Source organism: Moschus berezovskii, chromosome X (assembly GCF_049115385.1).
Source record: "Moschus berezovskii isolate FMDL1 chromosome X, NW_MosBer_1.0, whole genome shotgun sequence".
Lineage (NCBI taxonomy): Eukaryota > Metazoa > Chordata > Mammalia > Artiodactyla > Moschidae > Moschus > Moschus berezovskii.
This window is the reverse complement of record NC_142488.1, coordinates 20,720,722-20,741,327: the sequence shown is the minus strand read 5'-3', so window position 1 is coordinate 20,741,327 and position 20,606 is coordinate 20,720,722. Positions and strand designations below refer to the sequence as shown.

The window sequence follows — 20,606 nt, the reverse complement described above, 5'->3', positions numbered from 1 at the left end:
AGATTTATTTATTTTTTCTTTGATCCACTGCTTAGAAAAGGCAACAAAGTGAAACTTATGGGTTTGGCTCAGTTTCTTTTCTGATATCCTGAACCATATACACCCAAAGGAGTATCAGGGAAGAGTAGTGACATCATATACTTCTAAAGTTATTCCTAACACAGGGTAGAGAATGGAGACCAAGAATGGTGTTAGTTAATAAAAATGAATTTTTGAGCAGGCTATTTTCTAAACCTAAAAAGACCCTGATTAGCAAGTATCGCAAATGATTAAATTATGTTAATTCTTAGATGTGAGTTAAACTGTGTTCTAGTGGATTTATCCTGTAGAAGAGGACATGCTCATATATACCACTTATTTTCTGTTTGGTTATGATGTTATAATCCTTCATGTTTATCCTAAGGGTACTGAGCTCAACTTTGAAAAAATGAATAGTAACTACAAGAGCAGAATTATAAAATAGTTAAAACACAAAATAGAGTAGCACTACTCCCCAACAAGTACATAATTTTCATTTTGAGAACAAGCTCAGCAAATTCTGATTGCCTCATGTGAAATTTCAAGAATGATAACATACAAAGCAAGAGAAGATTGTGGAAACCAAATGCAAGGCTCAGTTAACAGAAATAGAACCAATAACCCTAAAATTTAAGTGGAACTATAAAATACCCAGAATTGACAAAGAATTCCTGAGGGAAAAAGAACAAAGTTGTAGGCATACTGCCCTCCCTCCAAGACACACACTTAACTTCAGACAATACTACGAAGCAACAGTAATCAAAACAGCATGCTATCAGCACAAAAACAGACAAATGGATCAATGGAACAGAATCGAGTCCATAAATAAATCTATACACCTATGCTTAATTAATTTTTAACAAAGGAGGCAAGAATACACAATGGAGAACAGATAGTCTCTTCAATCAAGTGATGTTGGGAAAGCTGGACAGACTCATACATACCAATGAAGTAAGAACACAACCTCTCACCATACACAAAAATAAACTCAAATTCAAAATGGCTTAGAGACATACATAAGACATTTAACACCATAAAACTCTTAGAAAAGAACATAGGCAAAACATTATCTGACATAAACTATAGCAGTATTTTCTTAGGTCAGTCTCCCAAGGCAGTAGAAATAAAAGCAAAAATAAACAAATGGGACCTAATCAAACTTATAAGCTTTTGCACAGCAAAGGAAATCATAAACAAAACAAAAAGACAATGTAAGGAATGAGCGAAAATATCTGCAAACCATGGATTTTTCTGTAAGATGTTATGGAAAACCCTGAACAAACTTTTTGGCCAACCCAATATGTGAAAATGAATCACTTCACTGTACACCAGAAACTAATACAACATTGTTAATAACTTCAAAAAAGAAAGGCTCAGTTTTCCTATTAATTATAAAAGAGTTTACCAAGTTTTCCAACACCTTTCTTTGCCCTTTCCTTATATTCATATCCTTGCTTTGGAAAAATTGTGCCTATATTCCAAAGTGTCAAAGAATAAGATTATTTATGACAGCATATTAAGTGTTCATTGAGTGCATTCAAGCACATTTATGAAGATGTAGTTTTCTGCTTAAAAATATCTGAACACTTCCTTAGAGATATACAAAGAAAGGTATATGGTGTAAAAGCCCAAAGTATATATTGTGTTGGCCAAAAAGTTCACTGGGGTTTTTGGTCACATTGTATGGAAAACTCCAATGAACTTTTAGGCTAACCCAATAAAAGGAATATATACTGAAAGGAAACACTTATATAGCACTTACAATTTAGCAGGCACTATTCTAAGCCTTTCATGTGTGCTTATTTGCTCCTCATAAAAGTTCTATGGATGAAGATGGTTATTATCGCCACTTTTTAAAAGAGCTTAATATTTGACATAGAGAGGTTAAGTTCTACATCCATGGTCATACAGCTAGTAAGTGGGATAGCTGGAATTTGGACAGCCTGGTTCCAAAGTTCATACTCTAAAACACTATGCTATTCTGTATCTCCCTATGCTATTCTTTAACTCCCTATTCTGGATCTCTGTATAATGTGTTGGCACATTATATATGTAACATGAACTGACTGCTGAAGACCTATAAAAGGAAATATTTTGAATCTTAAACTCAATTTCAACAAATCTAGGAAAAGGAAAGGGGAAAGGAAAGAAAAAGGAAGAAAGGATCAAACTCATAAGAGCCAAAATGGAAACAAGAAGCTATTTGTTGTAGATGAAAAAAAGATATATATATATATGTATATATATACACAGATTTTCCCAGAGGCATCACATAACCATGTGCCATCTAATCACTTGGTTGCACAATCCTGTCCAGCAATAGAAGAAAGGTGACAGAAAGATATACCAACTAAGCTTAGGCTTGAATTATTGAGATGGATATTCTGTCATAAATACTCTGCACTTGGAAAAGTCAGCTTTTTTTGTGGGGATCTTTATTTCCCTCACTTTGGGATAAATTTGGAGACATATTCCTGAAATGGACTTAAATTTTTTTTTTCTGCAGTGGGTATTTTTTGGCCTTTATATATATATATGGCCTATATATGGATTTTGGAACATTTTTGGTAAACTTAAAAAGTCAATGAGTTTATTTTGACTTTTTAAAATGCCATTCTTTAAAATTAGGTATGGAGTTATGGCTGGGTCCATTTTATTTTAAATCTGATCTAGAAACTTCAGTGATATTTTTCTCTAAGCATTAAGGGGGAAAACTGAGAATTCTAAGCCTAATAGGCTTTCTAACTATTTTGAAATATAAGTAACACTTTACCTGTTCATATCATCAAGATGCTCAGCAGCAAAATAAAAGCTTTTGATTTTAGGATGACAGGCTTTGAATGCACTGCAAAAGGAAACAGAGTACATTCATTTCAGATTGGGAAATAAGTTAGAACCAGATAATTTTTATGAATAAAACTGCCTCAAATCTAACCTGAGTACGAATATATAATGCTTCTACCGTGATGACAGAAATCAGTTAAAAATTCAATTTTCTGCCCACAAAACTGCTTTCTTATTACATCAATTTGAAAGCATTAGCCAAGCACAATCTATAATTTAAAAGCTAGAAATTAAAAAAACAAAACCCCCAAAAAACCCTTCCTTTCTCTCCCTTGGCCCAAATAAAGTCAACTTACTATTTCTTGCGGCATTCACTGGCTCTATCAATTTTAAATTCAGGCAGGCTGATGAATCCTTCTGCTTTTTCATCCTGAAGAGGCAACACTCTTGTTTAGGGTATTATATACAAAGGTTTAAAGCTGACGTTACTATATGTATTAAATATCTATACTAATAAAACAGTTCATTTAATCCCTTAAATTAGACATTTGAGAGATTAGAATTTCACTCTTACCTGTTATAGTCCATTAAACTGAAGGTATATTTTGAACATTTAGAATAGTAAATACTGAAATATATATACAGAATATTTAAAAATTCTTTCTATATTAAAATAAAGACAGAAAAAATAATTTAATTCTCAAAGTAAAACCTGTTTTCTAAGTAATTTTCCCAGAATGTATATACAGTTTTATAACATATAAAATAACTTTAGTCCACATTTACAATTCAATTTCCTCTCATTTTAAATGTTCAGATGTAAAATATAGGGATATCTACTAATTCAGTTCCTTTTCTGCCTCCAAAAGAATCTCTTATCAAACCGAAATTAAATAATTATTTTGTGTATTCAACATTTTACAAGTGGATAGGTTAAGTTGATTTTCAAATATCTGACTTGGTTTACATGCTATACATACATATATATATATAATGTTATTCTTCACTTGGAAAATTGAATGAAATCCATAAAATCCCTCCCTCTCTAATGTGGGATAGAAACACAAGATAGGAGAATTATCTAAAATCTCATGTTAAATATAAGTTATTTCAACTAGTCTAAGCTTCCCTCATTGCTCATTTGGTAAAGAATCTACCCGCAATGCAGGAGACCCATGTTGGATTCCTGGGTTGGGAAGGTCCCCTGGAGAAGGGAATGGCAACCCACTCCAGTATTCTTGCCTGGAGAATCCCATGGACAGAGGAGCCTGGCAGGCTATGGGGTCACAAGAGTTGGACATGACTTAGTGACTAAATCAACCAACCAAGTATTTTTGGCTAAACCCTTTAATCATTGTTGTTTCTTTCATGTACATAAGCCAATTCTCAGACATTTACTCCCAAACATTGATGTGTGCTATACCAGTTCATGGCTTCTTATATATCAAGTTCAAGAGACATTACACATTCCCACCTGCTATCTCAAAGAAAAAGAATAGAGATTCTCAATTCTTTTAGTGTGTGAATGTATATTTATATGTAAAACTTAGTAAAATTTGATGCTAATGATAGTGACTAAAATGTGTGTTATATACAAAAGTAGTATGGTAACTTCCAATATTTTTCAATGAAGAAGTGAAGTCACTCAGTCGTGTCCTACTCTTTGCGACCCCGTGGACTGTAGCCTTTCAGGCTGCTCTGTCCATGGGATTCTCCAGGCAAGAATATTGGAGTGGGTTGACATTTCCTTCTCCAGGGGATCTTCCCAACCCAGGGATCAAACCCGGGTCTCCCACATTGCAGGCAGATGCTCTACCCTCTGAGCCACCAGGGAAGCCCATTTTTATTTTCTTCCAATCTTGTGGTAAATACAATAGTCTCAAATCTCTTTCTTAACTTTGATTTCTCTTATGTTACCCTTGATGTTTTTAATGTTAAAATTAAAAATTTTGAAAAATTTAAAATACTTTTGGGGTAGTTATGATCTCCCCATTATACTGAATAAAAGAATAGTGGTCAGTAGACAATCTACAAGTGATCTAAAATAAAGAGAAACATAAAGAAGCTATGTTTTTATAGTATTTCATTGACATATAAAAAGTACTTAGCCAGCACACTATTTAAAACCATGTATATTTTTTAATGAAAAAACAAGTTAACAAAAGAAATTTTTGTTTAAAAAAACTTGAGGACTTCACTGGCAGTCCAGTGGTTAAGATGCCACCTTCCAATACAAGGAGCATGGGTTCAATCCCTGGTCAGGAAACTAAGATCCCACACGCCACACAGTGCGGCCAAAAATAAAGAAATAAAAACTTAAAGTGAACTGATAGATGACTATGGCAACGGAAGCAAATGTAGAGTCAAGAGAATATAAAAAAATAAGGTATACTGTATATTCGTTGTGATATTTGACAGGTTATATAATTACTCTGAATGTAAACCTAATTACCACAAATGAAACAGGAAATCATAAGAACAATTTGCATTTGTTATATACTCTCCCTTTCCTTCCCCTATTGGGTCAAATGAAATGAATACTTGCAGATTTTCAAAGCTAGTCTGCTAGTTCATTTATTCTTTAAGAAAAACTGAAGCAAATGCAGATATTAATTAACTTACTATAAAAGACTTCCTTTCAAAAAAGCAAACAGAAAAAAATGTAAAACACTGAACAAAAGCAAGACATTTAAAAACCTTTATCAAATTTATATATATATATATATAATCCTTTTAAGTAAGCTATTGCTTGAATTAGCTTCATATTTTTAACTAGATATATAGAATTTTACTATATATTACCTATGTTTCAGACATGTTGTTTCATTACAGTAATTGAGACAACTGCCTTCACAGAACCCCACAATGCAACCACTTTAAGAAGGCAGACTGAAAAATTACTAGCAGTCTCCTGAATTAGCCTTAAGTTGATTATATTTTAAAATATAAATCTTAAAACAGTGATTCTTTTGGTTAAAAAGAAAATGAATAAGAAAACAAAATGTGCTTGTCTTACCTCCTCATTAATATACCAATAGAGGGATGCATCCTTTAGGACAAACCAGTATTTCTTCCATTTCTGTGAAAAATAACTCTTCGCATCTTTCTTTTTCCAAAGCCAGCCCTCACAGTCACCACGGCCAAGATCTTTGCAAGAAATTCGTCTTTTGCTCTTGCCAGCTATAGGACCTAAAAATAATAGTGGGTAAATGTGCTCTTTAAATTAATCTATAGATCATAAAAGGTAGAAGATTAATCTATAGATCATAAAAATACATCTGGATATTAAACCTTAAAAATATTTATTTTCTCATTGTATTAAAATAACTGGAAAATTTTAATACCTTTTCATCTACATGGACAAAAAACTTAATCCAAAATGTGTGGTCCCAGTCTGAAAACCTGTTGAGACCACTTGTAAAGGGTACCTTGTACCATAATTGACCTGAAGGAGAAGCTGATCCTTGTAGCTCTTGTATTAGGGAGTGGTTCTCTTCCACACCACACTGGGCTCAGGCAAGAGAGGATGGGTGAAGTGAGCTGGTGATTGTTCCAGTGTAGACTAAACAGCTAATTGTTTCATTTACTTTTCTTACCTTTGTTTTTCTTCTTTGATTTGTGCTGCAGAGAAGACTGCTGAAATGTCTAAAATCAAAGATGGGGAAGAATGTTATTTGATACACAGGGTGCAACTGAAGTACCAACAGTCGCAGAAAACACTGAAAAGCTGAATAGAACAGTGACTCTGAACCTCAGTGAACGAAAGTACTTTCTTTTTCCAAAGACTCAAAACAAATTCGTATATATCATGCCACTAAACTTTCTTATCTCTTGTGAAGTAGGAGAGAATAATATTATCTTTGTCCTTATTCTGTAGGCAGAGAAATAGGGACACAAAGCAGTGGTGAAACTCAGGGCTCTTAAACATGCAGAGTACCACTGCATACCATTTTTAGGGGTTTAGAGTGCTTTCTCAGGCAATGTCTTACTTGATTTTCACAAAATTTTACGAAGGAGTCAAACAAATATGACTATCACTTGTTCCTTTGAAGTTCATTCTATTCCATAAGCCACCACTAGCTACTGATCTCCTAGGCCACACCCCCAGATGTTAAATATTGGGTTGGCAGAAAAGTTCACCTGGGTTTTTCTGTACCAGCTCAAAGAAAACTTGAATAAACTTTTTGGCCAACCTACTATTTCAGTACTTGAATCAATATTTTCTTCTCACACCTACTCTTGCCTCTATTACACAGAACTAATCTTCATGTAGGTGATGTCAGTACATTGGCTCCTCAGTCCCTTAGCTCCAATGTTCTTTACTTCTTCATTCTCCAGCTATCCACCCCCATGACCCTATGTTTGTTATTCTTAAGTACACTCCAACAACTGCCTCTATTATCTCCATTCTATAGTACACTACCTCCAACCCAGCAATTTTTTAAAAGAAAATCTCCACGCAAGTATCCAATTTATTGACATTACCACTCTTTTGTGCCTTTATTTCTTATTCCACTTGATTTCCACAGAACATCTTCATAACCATTCCCTGGAGCTATACTTCCTGCATCATACTTGCCTAGCTAAACAACCATCCATTAAACCCACCTATCAGTCTAATCCACGCTAAGGACCAGAAGAGTATAATGTCTTAACAGAGAAACCCACAACTGTTTTAGTTTTCAATTAGTGACTATAAATCACTGGTTCTAGTCAGTCTACTAAACTAGATTGTTCACTAGTCTAAATAAGGTTAAATTCATATGACTAGCTAGTGAGGGTAGAGAGAACAGTATACATAATTTTAATTAACTCAAAATGAATTTTAGGGAACAGATTCTTGTTTTTCTTTGCAAAGGTATATCTGTAAGGAACAATCAGATTTTGTCTACATAAAATCTGCTGGCCTTGGATTTATACAGTTAATTCATATTATGTGACATACTTTATTTAATATCTTTGCTTATAAAATAACATTCTTTGTTGTTTAATTGCTAAGTCATGTTCAACTCTTTTGTGACCTCATAGACTGTAATAATTTTCACAATTTGTATATGGTTTACATAATTCTTAGGAATATATTATGGATGGATATTAGTCCTAAAGATAAGGATCAAATAATTTGCTGACATTCAGTGTAACCCAGAAATAATCACCCAATATGTATGTGGGATGTGTGTGTGTATAAATCAGTTGCAGCATCCATGGCTATAGAAATTCACAATCAATTTTAGAGAAAGCATAAAAGATAAAACCCATCATGTTATGCTAATTTTCTTGAGTGCACTTTGCTTCAAAATAATAACTCAAATAATAACTCAGGCTAGTATGCTTAAGTATAGTTAATTTACATATAGTTATTTTCCCTAAATTGTTTGGCTGTAAAATTACTGATTAGGTTCTTTTTGCTTAGTGTTACCACAAGTAATCATTATAATTTAACAGCTCATTATTTTTAAAAATGACAAAGATGGGGGTGGTTTGTTTTTTAGGAAGCTACATGGATAACAGACAGCTTTAAAGAACTGAGTTATATAATGTACTTCCTATGCTTTATGTGCATTACTTCTTAGAACCTGAGGTCTAGTTTAAAATCTACACAAAACATATTTTATGCTCTCTAGGTTTTCTTTTTCAACAAGATTATCTTTTCTTTCCCTATAGAAATATATTCTCATACTTATCATTATCATGAGTGCAGAGTATAATGAGCATACATATTATTGGAACCTAAGAACTCCGAGGCACACAATACAGATTTATCCATCATTCAAAGAAGCAAAGCTTTAGCTATCTTTTCAAAATATTGTAAATACTACAATGACATTCCCTTAAAAGAGACTTCATTATTTTTCCAAGTGATGTGATATTTTCTCAAATGAAAGAGTTAATTGAACTATATGCTTCTGAAAGTAATGGAAAAAGACAATGAAAACTACAGTTAAGGAAATAGGTCCCTTGTGTAGAAAAGAGTTAATAAAGCAGGCCTGAGGCTGCTATCTTAGAAGGGCCTGCTTGCAAGGCTGGCCCTCTGCTGACATCTGGGAACTTGGCTGGTAAAACAATTCTCTGTACTGACATGCAGCTTCCCTAAGCGATAAGACTACTTTGCCCACCTGGGGACTAAACACTTGCTTTAATTTCAGGAAAGGAAAAGCAGCTGCTAGGCAGAGGACGCCTATGTAACCAATTCAATAAAGTCCTTGGGTATTGAGCTTTTAATAGGCTCCCCTGGGCAGAGACACTACACACATGTGACTGCATTTTTGCTGCTAAGTGAAGTGTACTCTGCATGATCTATCATGAGGAGAGCACAGGAAGCCTGCAGGTGGATTTCTTCAGATTCCATGGTCTCTGTTTTCCATACCAATCTGGCTGGATACCCTTGCTGCATCACTGTAATAAAATCTTAGCTGTGGATAGAACACAGAGTCTTCTGAGGCCTAGTCAATCACTGGACATGTGGGTGATTTGAGATCTTCAAATAGACTCATTTTCAAAAGATTACTTAAAAACTAATATCAGAAACTGTTCAGTATTCACACACATAAATAAGCTCCTGATAGTGAAGGTTTCCTCATGTTATCAGCAGGTATGATTAAATACCCTGAGGTGCAAATTTACAATCCTGTGTAGTCTTAGTAAAAAAGATGGAATTGTTCATTCTGACAGGTATTTGACATCACATTTCCAGTTTCTGACAATATCATGAAATATTTAATAAAAGAAGGACACTAAGAACAGAAACATGACTACAATGGATAACACAGCAAATCATGTAAAGTGTTATGACCAATGTAGAAAAACAAGGGGCTTGGAATCTTTGCTTTCATGATAAATGTTTTTCTCACAATAGAGAAAATTTGTAATATACTTTATTTCTGTATTTTTCTTAATAGTTTCAGATCATCCTTCTTCCAGGTTCATGTTTAATAAGAATGCTCTTTAGAAGTTCTTTCATAGCAGTCTGTGAATAGCAAACACTTCTAGATATTTATGTTTGAAAATATAAAAACCCTTCACTCTTAAATAATATTTAGATGGATATAGAATTCTGAGTTGAAAATAATTTTCCCCCAATACAAAATGTTTTTGGTTGTAAAAAAATAAAATTAAAAAAATAAAAAAAAAGAAAATAATTTTCCCTTTGCAATCTGAATATATCACTATTTTCTTTTAGGGTCACCGCCCTTAAAACATCTGTAGTTACTCTCACTCATTATAATTTGTCTTTAGTCTCTCTGTTAGGTTTTAAAATATTTTCCTCTTTATCCCTGATATTTGCAATTGCTCTCTGATATGTCTAGGTTACAAATGATATTAATGAACCCCATTTCAAGTTCATTCTGTTGTGCGTGAAGGCATTATTTCTTCAATTCTGAAAATTCTTAGGCATTATCTCTCCAAATGGCCTTCTTTACTACTCTCTCTTTTTAGTCTCTAGATGTATGTTGGTATCTCTCAATTTATCATCTATCTTTAATACGGCTATCCTTTCATATTTCCTCAGTGCTTTTTAGGTGAATTTATTGTTTCCCAATTTTCTAATTCTGATTTTATACACCTGTATAAAGTTTATTTTACCTATAGAGTGCTTATTTCACTGACTATATTTTACATATCCAGGATGACTACTTGGTGCTAGCACTTCTGAATGTCCAGTGTCCTTAGTTATCCTGTTATTACTTCAAATTTTAAGGGCTTTTTGGATTTCCCAAAATTTCTATCTATTAAGGAAAGAATCACCTTTAACAAGTCATTGCTCTGGTCAATGGCTGTATCTTTCTTCAACCTTCTTATACTCATGGGTGAGGAAGCTCTGTTTGCTCTCCCAGCTGGTTTCACCTCATGAGTCAATCTTCAGTTTCCTGACATGGCTGGGGTCCATTTGTTCTCTCATACACATTAGAGTAGACTTCTAGTCATCTCTAGCCCTTTCTGGACTCAGAGCCTAACAGGTATATGGCTTTAGTTCCCATTTCAGTTCAGTTCAGTTCAGTCGCTCAGTCGTGTCCGACTCTTTGTGACCCCATGAATCGCAGCACGCCAGGCCTCCCTGTCCATCACCAACTCCCGGAGTTCACTCAAACTCATGTCCATCGAGTTGGTGATGCCATCCAGCCATCTCATTCTCTGTCGTCCCCTTCTCCTCCTTCCCCCAATCCCTCCCAGCATCAGGGTCTTTTCCAATGAGTCAACTATTCGCATGAGGTGGACAAAGTACTGGAGTTTCATAATGCTTACTGACAACCAAAAATAGATTGCTTCTGTAAACATTTATGAAGGTCCTTTCTCTTAAAAAATATTTTTATATTATTTCCTGAATCATCATTCAGTAAAATCTTTCTAACACCATCACTTGCACTTTATGTTTATTGTACTGAGCATCTGGGTGAAAATTCTTTCAACTTTCTCCCTAAAAGTGTTTATAAATTCTGATCTTCAGCAACTTATGAATTTATATAATCAATGGGGACTTCTTAACTGAGCTACAGGCTGCCTAACTCAACAGATTCAATGTGTTCGAAACTGAGCTTCTCATACCCACCACCCATCAACCAATTCTGCTCCTCTTCTAGTCTTCTATACCTTAGTAAATGGCAATTCCATTTCTCCCCACAACTGTGCAAACCCTGAATATTAGAGTCAATATAAAAGAGTATATATAGTCTTTCCTTTCTCTTACAGCTCATAATCAATCCACCAGTAAGTTATATCAGCTCTGCACTCAAAATGTTTAAAATAAGACTGTTTATTACCATCTCTATTACTATCACCTTGGTTGAAGCCACCATCATCCCTCACCTGGATTACTGAAATATCTCATTGTTCGCCCTTCTTGTCCTCACCTCCTGTTTTTAACATAAGAGGCAGAGTGATCCTGTTAAAATATGATTTGATCATGAAAACTCTCCAATGGCTTCTCACCTCACTTTGAATAAATACTCAAATTCTTCCACTGACCCTGAAGGCCCTGTATGACCTGGGCCCTGTTCCCTTTGCTTGCTGCCCCTTATTAATTTTGCTCTAGCCACACTTGCTGTTTCTGGATTGTGTGGAATAGAGTCCCACCTTAGGGTCTATACCCCTGCTGTTCCCTCTGTCTGAAATGTTTGTTCAGATATTGAAAGTAGCTCTTTTGCCCCCTTCCTGGTTGCCCATTTCTGTTCCCCACTAGCCTTAAAAGAATCGAATTAAAAGAATGAGACTACTAAGCAATTGAAACTAATTCCTGATTATGCTCTTCTGAATGCACACCATGCCTTCTCTAAACTGTTGATTTTTTTCCCTAGGTAAAAAGAGGAAAGAATGAAGAATTAGACAGTTAAAAAATGACTAGCTTTCTACCCTCAACAGCCGTCTTAGCAATCCTGAAGCAGATAATGCAGGCAGGAGAACATCTGAAGAGTCAGTCTGCATGCAGTGGAGAATGATGCAGAATCCAACTTCCTGCCTCAATGATTCACTAAGATTCTTGATCCCCATTTTCAGTTCAGTTCAGTTCAATCACTCAATCATGTCCAACTCTGCGACTCCATGGACTGCAGCATGCCAGGCCTCCCTGTACATCACCAACTTCCAGAGTTTACTCAAACTCATGTCCATTGAGTCGGTGATGCCATCCAATCATCTCATCCTCTGTTGTCAGGGTCTTTTCCAATGAGTCAGCTCTTTGCATCAGGTGGCCAAACTACTGGAGTTTCAGCTTCAGCAGCAGTCTTTCCAATGAATATTCAGGACTGATTTCCTTTAGGATGGACTGGTTGGATTGCCTTGCAGTCCAAGGGACTCTCCAGAGTCTTCTCCAACACCACAGTTCAAAAGCATCAATTCTTCAGCACTCAGCTTTCTTTATAGTCCACCTCTCACATCCATACATTACTACTGGAAAAACCATAGCTTTGACTAGATGGACCTTTGTTGGCAAAGTAATGTCTCTCCTTTTTAATATGCTGTCTAGGTTGGTCATTAACTTTTCTTCCAAGGAGCAAGCATCTTTTAATTTCATGGCTTCAGTCACAATCTGCAGTGATTTTGGAGCCCCCCAAAATAAAGTCTGTCACTATTTCTATTGTCTCCCCATCTATTTGCCATGAGGTGATGGGACCAGATGCCATGATCTTAGTTTTCTCAATGTTGAGTTTTACCATCCCCATTTTATGCCCCTTTAAAAACTGTCATGGCTGAGCAGAATCTTCAGAGTTGGTGTCTGGACACATGTCCACATTCTCCCCAGATTGCTGGCTTTTCTGATTAAAGCACCTTTCCTTTCTACTGACACTTGCCTCTCGAATTACTGGCTTATGAGCAGCAAGCAGCCAAACCTGGGTTTGGTAACAATACTGTTATGGCTTACTCCCTTACCTTCTTTAGATAATTCTTCCCAGGCTTCCCTATAGAAAATGGTTTTCATTATTGCCCTCAACATTTCCTGTTTTCCTTCCCTGCTTTATTTCTCTCCTTAGAACTTAGCACTGCCCAAAATACTTATATTTCTTGTTTATTACTCAGTCCTCCCTCCAAATATAAGCTACATGAAAGAAAAATTCTATTTTACGCATTGTTTTATCCTTTGACTAAAACAGGGATTATTATTTAGTACTAAATAAATATTGATTGAGTGCATAAAAGTTGAACAGACCACCAGCAAAGAACATAGGATGTAGTCTTAATTAATTGATTGCTTTTTAACCTGAAGTCCTTTAGCAGGAAATAAGCCAGGTATCTTTTCTCCAGTAATCCATGTACAGCATATTACTGAAAGTTCTGTTCTTTAGTAGACTGTCCCTGCTGTTAAATAAAAAAGTTTTTTAATCCAATCTTTTTTAACATTACTGGAAATGAGATCTGTCTTAATGCACTTAGTTTGAATTAAATTTGAATTCAAGATCTGGCTGGCAAAAGTGCCTTAATGTGTCAAAAGATATTTATGCATACAATTATATTATGAATTATGAATGGATATGTTGAAATCACAATTCAACTCATAAAAATAGAATGTGCTAAAATAAAAGGCCATTATGAAAGCATTGTTGATCCTCTTCTTAACCATGGCGATGCATGCAACAGTATTCTATTTGGCTATAAAAGATCGCTTTTTCAGACATTTGCCTGAAAAGACCATTTGTCTTTCATTTTGTCCACAGATGTTCTGTTCAAACATTCTCCCCATTCTCCCCTATTCTAGATGAGGAAATGTGGGGGAGGGTAATTTGGGTCATTCTTATCCTGAAACTTTCAGAAGCACTTATTTTAGTTGTGGAAGAAAATGACAGTTTCTGTATTACATTTTGAATGCTCAGCTACTATTAAATTCTTCTCAAGTTGCAAATTGCCACACTTATGGAAAAATCTGCAATCAAAATACTCGCTTGTTGCAATATAGCAACTTCCTCTTACTGTAATTTTCTGCAAAGTTCCAAGATTTCTCCAGTCAAACCAAAAGCTTATTTCTTATACATAAGGTGCTTAGCACTTTGAAACTCTTGGGACAAATGATAACTATCTCCACATATTTAATCTTTTTTAATAAACAAAAGGCTTTGAGATTTAAATATTTCACAGAGAAATGTATTTTCCCTTACTTTTTCATTATTGTGTGTCAGTAGAAAAAGTCTAAATATGAGTAAGTGTGATAAGATGGTAATGAGAATAAATATTATCTTAAGAAATCTTCAATTTACATGAAATAACAGCATAGAATTGAACAAGCTTGTTGCCCATTCTGGTACAGGAGAGAAACTGTGCTGAACGGGGTGGGGACAAGATACTGCATGCACACTGGTTCTCTGAAGACAATGGGGTGAGCTTGCTCTGGATTCTGTCAATAAAGTTAATCTGACTTTATATTGACTGAAAAAGGCTCTGCATATACTTACAAATAAGTGTGCTTTAAAAAAATAATAAGCATGCTAATAAATTATGAGTCAAATAAGAACAAAAAGGGAGTGACTGGGGGAATTTAGAGAAGGTCAAATTCATTAGAAAGGGCAGAGTCAATGTTTCATCAAAAGAATACCATGCACATCAGATTCAGAAGGAAGTAGGTAAGTGAAACTTACAAAAGATTTTATAAGGTGATTTCCCTTTTCCTATCAAGTAGTAAGTGGTAAAATGGGAAGAAGAGTGAAGAGTAATGACTGGTTAGGAAGAGTAACAAAAGTCACCACCCTTGGGAAACAAGAATCGTCATTCTTGGATCTAAATAATTATCACTTACTGAGGGCTCATGTGTGAGGCTAAGCAACTGAACTGACTGAATGACACGTGTGAGGCACAGCATTAGGGGCCTTGTATCAAGTATCAACCTTAATGTTTACATATGCTCATTGGTGATCATTAATGCCATTTCAAAGAGGAGAAAACTGAGAGTAGATAACTTACTCAGGAGCACACAGGTAGTGGCAGAGTCAAAATTCAAACCCAAGTCTACCTATTCACAAACCCGTTCTAACCACTGCATGCAATATCGCCTCTCAGGCAAGTATTGTGTAGTCATGGTAACCATTTTAGAGAAAAGAACTGCTTTCTGCATCTGACACAAAGATATCCATTTATGAAAACCTCCCATAACATGTGATATAAGTGCATTGTTATGTGGAAAGGTTCTGTAAAACAGAAAGATACTAGGATTATATTTTTATATTCATGGAGATATTTTAAACAGGTAACATCTTGTGTGCTTAGTCGTTCACTTGTGTCCGTCTCTTTGCTATCCAATGGACTGTAGCCCGCCAGGCTCCTCTGTCCCTGGGATTCTCCAGGCAAGAATACTGGAGTGGGTTGCCATGCCCTTCTCCAGGGGATCTTCCCAACCCAGGGATAGAACCCAGGTCTCTCGCCTTGCAGGCGGATTCTTTACTGTCTGAGCCACCAGAGAAGACCATCTCTAAATTTACCAATCTTACCAGTCTAAGACTTTACTAGTCTTAGCCATCTTACCAATCTAACATCTCTGATTCTCATGCTTTTGTCGATTTTCTTTGAATTACCAAGTTATACTGCTCTGTGGGATTTAAAAAAAATTTGCAGCTGTTTGGGGGAGGTAACCATTAATCATATTTTCATGAGAGGAAGGCTCATGTTAACATTTTAATTTTGCAAATGAGATAGAAAATAAGGTACAGAAAGGTAATAAGGCTCAGCCAAGTTAGACAACGATGCGACTGCATTCATATTTTATTCCAAACCTATTAACAGTGTTAATTGAACTCAATGCAATTAAAAAACCCTATGTCAATACTGATGAGGAAATCAGTGATCCAAATAAGGCAAGCCTGCCTCTCCACTAAATTCTTTACACAGGAGAAATCTCTTGGAGCTGATCCATTGTATTATGAAATTTTTCATTTGATACATTGCTGATTATTATGCCTTAAAATTACTTGGTTCAATTTCTCAAAATGTGGTTTTTAACTACTGCATTAGTTTCTACAAAGGCAGAAACCATCTGCTTAGCTTGCCACTCTCTACTCAACTCCTAACACTGGACCTGACATATAATCTTCCATTGAAAACATGAAAGCATGAATCAAACACTACCTCTGTGTGTGGAAAGTGAGGGTATGAGTTATGACATCTCATATGCAATCTGTCAGCACATCCAGTCCACTCTCCCTTCAAAACATATCCAGAGTCCAAGGCCTTCTCACTTCTTCCAATTAGCACCCAGGGCTAAGCCCCTATCATCTCTCACCTGAATTGACTAAATCCTAGTCAACTGACTAGATTGTCTTGTTTTCATGCTCTCACACTACTCACAGCCCCTGCAGCCTATTCTCAACACACCAGCTGGCGTGATACACTTTGAAGGGTGCTGTCTCAGCAAGAATGGAACGCCTATCACCAAGAGAACAATACCATGGTAGAGATCAAGAGACCTGACTTCTCGTTCTCCATATTCCAGCTCCATGGCTGTGGATAAGTCACTGAAAGTAATCTTCACCTCAATTTCTTCATCGGCAAGATCAGAGGGCTGGACCAGATGCTTTTAGGCTATCTTACAAGCACTAACTGTACATGATTCTGACTTACAAATGAAGGGAGAAAATGCCTACTTACCAATGTACATCCAGTTGTTGATGTTTCAGGAATTAATTACATATACCTGTAATCAGTGTTAATCTTAACACAATGCTAGATTATTCACTGAAAGGTACTTGGTTTATGCTTAAGTTGCACCATGTATGAAAATCATTTATTTCCAGCCATATTAGATATAGCTATTGTGGGGTGTTTGATTAATGTGTACAACATGGGACAGAGGCAGAAACTTTGAATAGGTGAAAAGCAGAACTAGGACAGTGCCTGCTCCTGAATCTTCTGTTTGACAAACTGTCGACATTTATGTGTCAGAGAAATCAGGATAGGCTTGCCCATATTTTGTGACAAAGAAATGTTTATGAGCAGAAAAAATTGAGAGAACCAGATTTGCCTTTGGAAGGCTATTCAATGACATAAAAATAAACCATCTGCAAAAGAAAAGAGAGAGAAAAATAATACAAATGAATTACCTCTAATGAATGTACGAAAAGCTAAGACTTTCAAATAAATGTATATGGCATATTTTGTCAGCAATTTTATGACTGAATCATAAATATTGGAAAAATTTCTGGTTATTGACTTAATGAAAGTGAAAGTCACTCAGTCATGTCTGACTCTTTGTGACCCCATGGACTATACAGTCCATGGAATTCTCCAGGCCAGAATATTGGAGTAGGTAGCCTTTCCCTTCACCAGGGGATCGTCCCAACCCAGGGGTCAAACCTAGGTCTCCCGCACTGCAGACAGATTCTTTACCAGCTGAGCCACAAGAATCTGAAACTAAATGGTTTGGGGTTACCTTTATTTTTAGCTTTGTTGCTCTGATAAATTGTACATCTTTTCTCACCATGGGATGCTTGCCATGTCAGTGTAATTTGTTCCAAGAATTCTAGCTTTAATCTAAATACCTTTACGGGTGTGAGGATGTTGATATCAGGCTCTGATTCTGAGATTTTTGCTTAGAGAATAGGTAAGCTCTCCCAGACACTCACTCAAAATGTTTCTGTATCTGTTAGTTTAGTTGTAGTCTTCTTGATCCAGAGATTGTTTTACCTTACCAGAAAATCTCTCAAAGGTAATACTGGATAAAAATAAAAGTTAAGTTTAGAAAGTTTCAAAAGTTGCTATACACAATTTATTTTATAGTAAAATAACAGAGATAAATCACACTCTGCCTTCTCTTCTATACAAAACCACCTACTAGGACATATTTTAGGACTGAAAAAGTAAAACTGGTTTTATCTAACAGAAAGGAAAAAAGAACTCAATGGGGACATTTTAAAAAAATTATGTTTGCAACAGGAATCAAATCATCATCATGCTGTCAATTTAGATGGCATTTTCCATAGTCCTCTTTCCAGTGCTATGCTCATTTTGTAAATGAGAAAACTGAGTAAGAGAAAGAAAGCAATTTATGCAAGCTCAGATATGAAAAATTAGATTTCTGCAGGACCTGATGTTTGCTGCCACTTTTCCAGAACTCGTTGCCTCAAATGCACCAAGATTAGGGTTTGGCTTGTTCTCAGCCCACTGCTGAGGACATTTGGTAGTATGGTTGAAGGAAGGACGCTAAGAATATATGTGCACTATCCAAGTGCCAGACACTGTATCAGACACTTTATATGTTTTTTAATTACAGGGAGTCAAAGTCCTTATCCAATTATAAAATATATACAAGAGAAACACAAAGGAAAAATATAATACCCTCAAAAATATTTTACTAGCAAACAAAGAGTGAATTTCATATGCTTGTTTCTTACACCAGCCATCTGATAAAAATGGAGGACATAACGGAAAATGCAATTAAGTGAAGAAGATTCAACAATTGACTAAATAACATGGTAGAGGGACATAGCTTTCTGGTACTCTTCCTGAAACAGATTATGCAAATAAATTCTTTAAAGACTTGCCTTATGTGTTTTATTAAGTAGAAACCTCTTTACATAAATCAGGCATTTTATCCTAAGTATTACTTATCTGTTTTGATTGAAGACAGACGAGAGACAATTTGAAGTTATAGTTTCCTATATGCCCTGGGAAATTAAATAAGTAGGCTGTGGGGATGATACTTCCATAGAGGTAGGCTACACCTTGCAATCACTCCAAATGTATGGTCATTTAGAATTTTTCACCTTACAGCTGATACACACACTGTCTGTCACTAGAATTTTCAAAGCAGGTTTTACCTGGTATGTACCTATGATAACAACAGAAAAGGAAAACAGTGTGGTGGTTATCAAGAAACTGAGAAGAGCTATATCAACTGAGCAAAGTTGGAACTGTGTATCTCAGAATACCTCTTCCTGTATGGTGTTAGTTAGGGTCGATCAATGTAAATCTGTGGGAGTTTTGGAGAATAAAGTGAGGCAGCAGCCTTGCTCTGGAGGTCAGCGTTAAGTGCCAGTTACTACCACAGTGCACACATATGCCACTCTTGTTGGTATGGGTCAGTAGCTAGGCCAGCAACTCCTTCAGGTCCTCTAAATCCTGGACCAGGAGCCTGTAAATCTCCATGGCAGAGGGCATCAACTTCGTTGATGTAGTTGGAGACAGGCTTCCAGTTTGTGTTGATGAATTCTACTTCATCTTGCTCTCCCTGGCTTTACATCCAGATTCTCTTCATGACCACTGGCTCTGCTGAGGTGTCTTCACCTCAGCTCCTCAACTGAGTAAGATCTAGTCCTTTATTCCATGCCACTTCGTGCTTCTGCCTTCCTGACTGAACCCTAACTGATACATTTATTAAAATGCCCAACGAAGACAGACGTTCTGTCTTAGAAGCCTTTCTGATTTGTTTATCAGGAAGCAATCCCCTTCCATGTAAATGAACCCATTTCCTTTCTGCATGGTGTTAAGAATAGTCACTATCTGCCCAGCACAGTGGAATAAACTTTATATACAGTATATGATTTACTTCTGTAATAGTTGAGCAAATCAAGTGTTATTAGCCTCTCTACATGCTTTTGAACTGTGGTGTTGGAGAAGACTCTTGAGAGTCCCTTGGACTGCAAGGAGATCCAACCAGTCCATCCTAAAGGAGATCAATCCTGGGTGTTCATTGGAAGGACTGATGCTAAAGCTGAAACTCCAATACTTTGGCCACCTCATGCGAAGAGTTGACTCACTGGAAAAGACTCTGATGCTGGGAGGGATTGGGGGCAGGAGGAGAAGGGGATGACAGAGAATGAGATGGCTGGATGGCATCACCGACTCAATGGACATAGGTTTGGGTGGATTCAGGGAGTTGGTGATGGACAGGAAGGCCTGACGTGCTGTGATTCATGGGGTCGCAAAGAGTCGGACACAACTGAGCGACTGAACTGAACTGAACTGAGCCTCTCTATTCTGATGAGAAAATGAGGTTCAGAAATGTCTAAGTTCAAACAGCTCATGTTCTCTTAAATAGAGCATTATTCTTAGCCATCTGAATCTTAAAAAGACAATTCTTGTCTTTAATGTTGGGCCCTTTTACTTGGAACTGGTTATATACAAGAACTATTGTCCTTGAGGCCACTTTGAATTTATGATAATAAAAGAAAACACGAGAAGGTAACTTATTCTCCTATTTGAGATTTCAGGAAAGTTTGCATCTAGTTAATCTAAAATTATTTGCATAAAAAGAATAGGAATTGAAATATGGATCCATTTTTCAACACTGCAGATTGCTTTGGGTTCCAGTTTATTAGGATACTGTTTTGGCTTAACCTGATACCTGTAGAGATGCTAGGAAACAGATTTAACAATATCATTTAGAACCAAGA

The 20,606-nt window shown here is 36.1% G+C and overlaps 1 protein-coding gene across 4 annotated transcripts in view; it reads right to left on the bottom strand.

The window, feature by feature from the left end:
* The window catches only part of CNKSR2 (connector enhancer of kinase suppressor of Ras 2), a 279,203-nt gene that overhangs the window by 60,794 nt on the left and 197,803 nt on the right, over positions 1-20,606 (bottom strand). For all 4 annotated transcript variants that reach the window (XM_055438270.2, XM_055438271.2, XM_055438272.2 and 1 more), the window contains 4 exons: positions 6,399-6,447; positions 5,819-5,991; positions 3,159-3,232; positions 2,792-2,863 (listed from right to left, as the gene is read on the bottom strand). In XM_055438270.2, the coding sequence (XP_055294245.1) occupies positions 2,792-2,863; positions 3,159-3,232; positions 5,819-5,991; positions 6,399-6,447 (368 nt within the window). The remainder of the gene's footprint in view (positions 1-2,791; positions 2,864-3,158; positions 3,233-5,818; positions 5,992-6,398; positions 6,448-20,606) is intronic.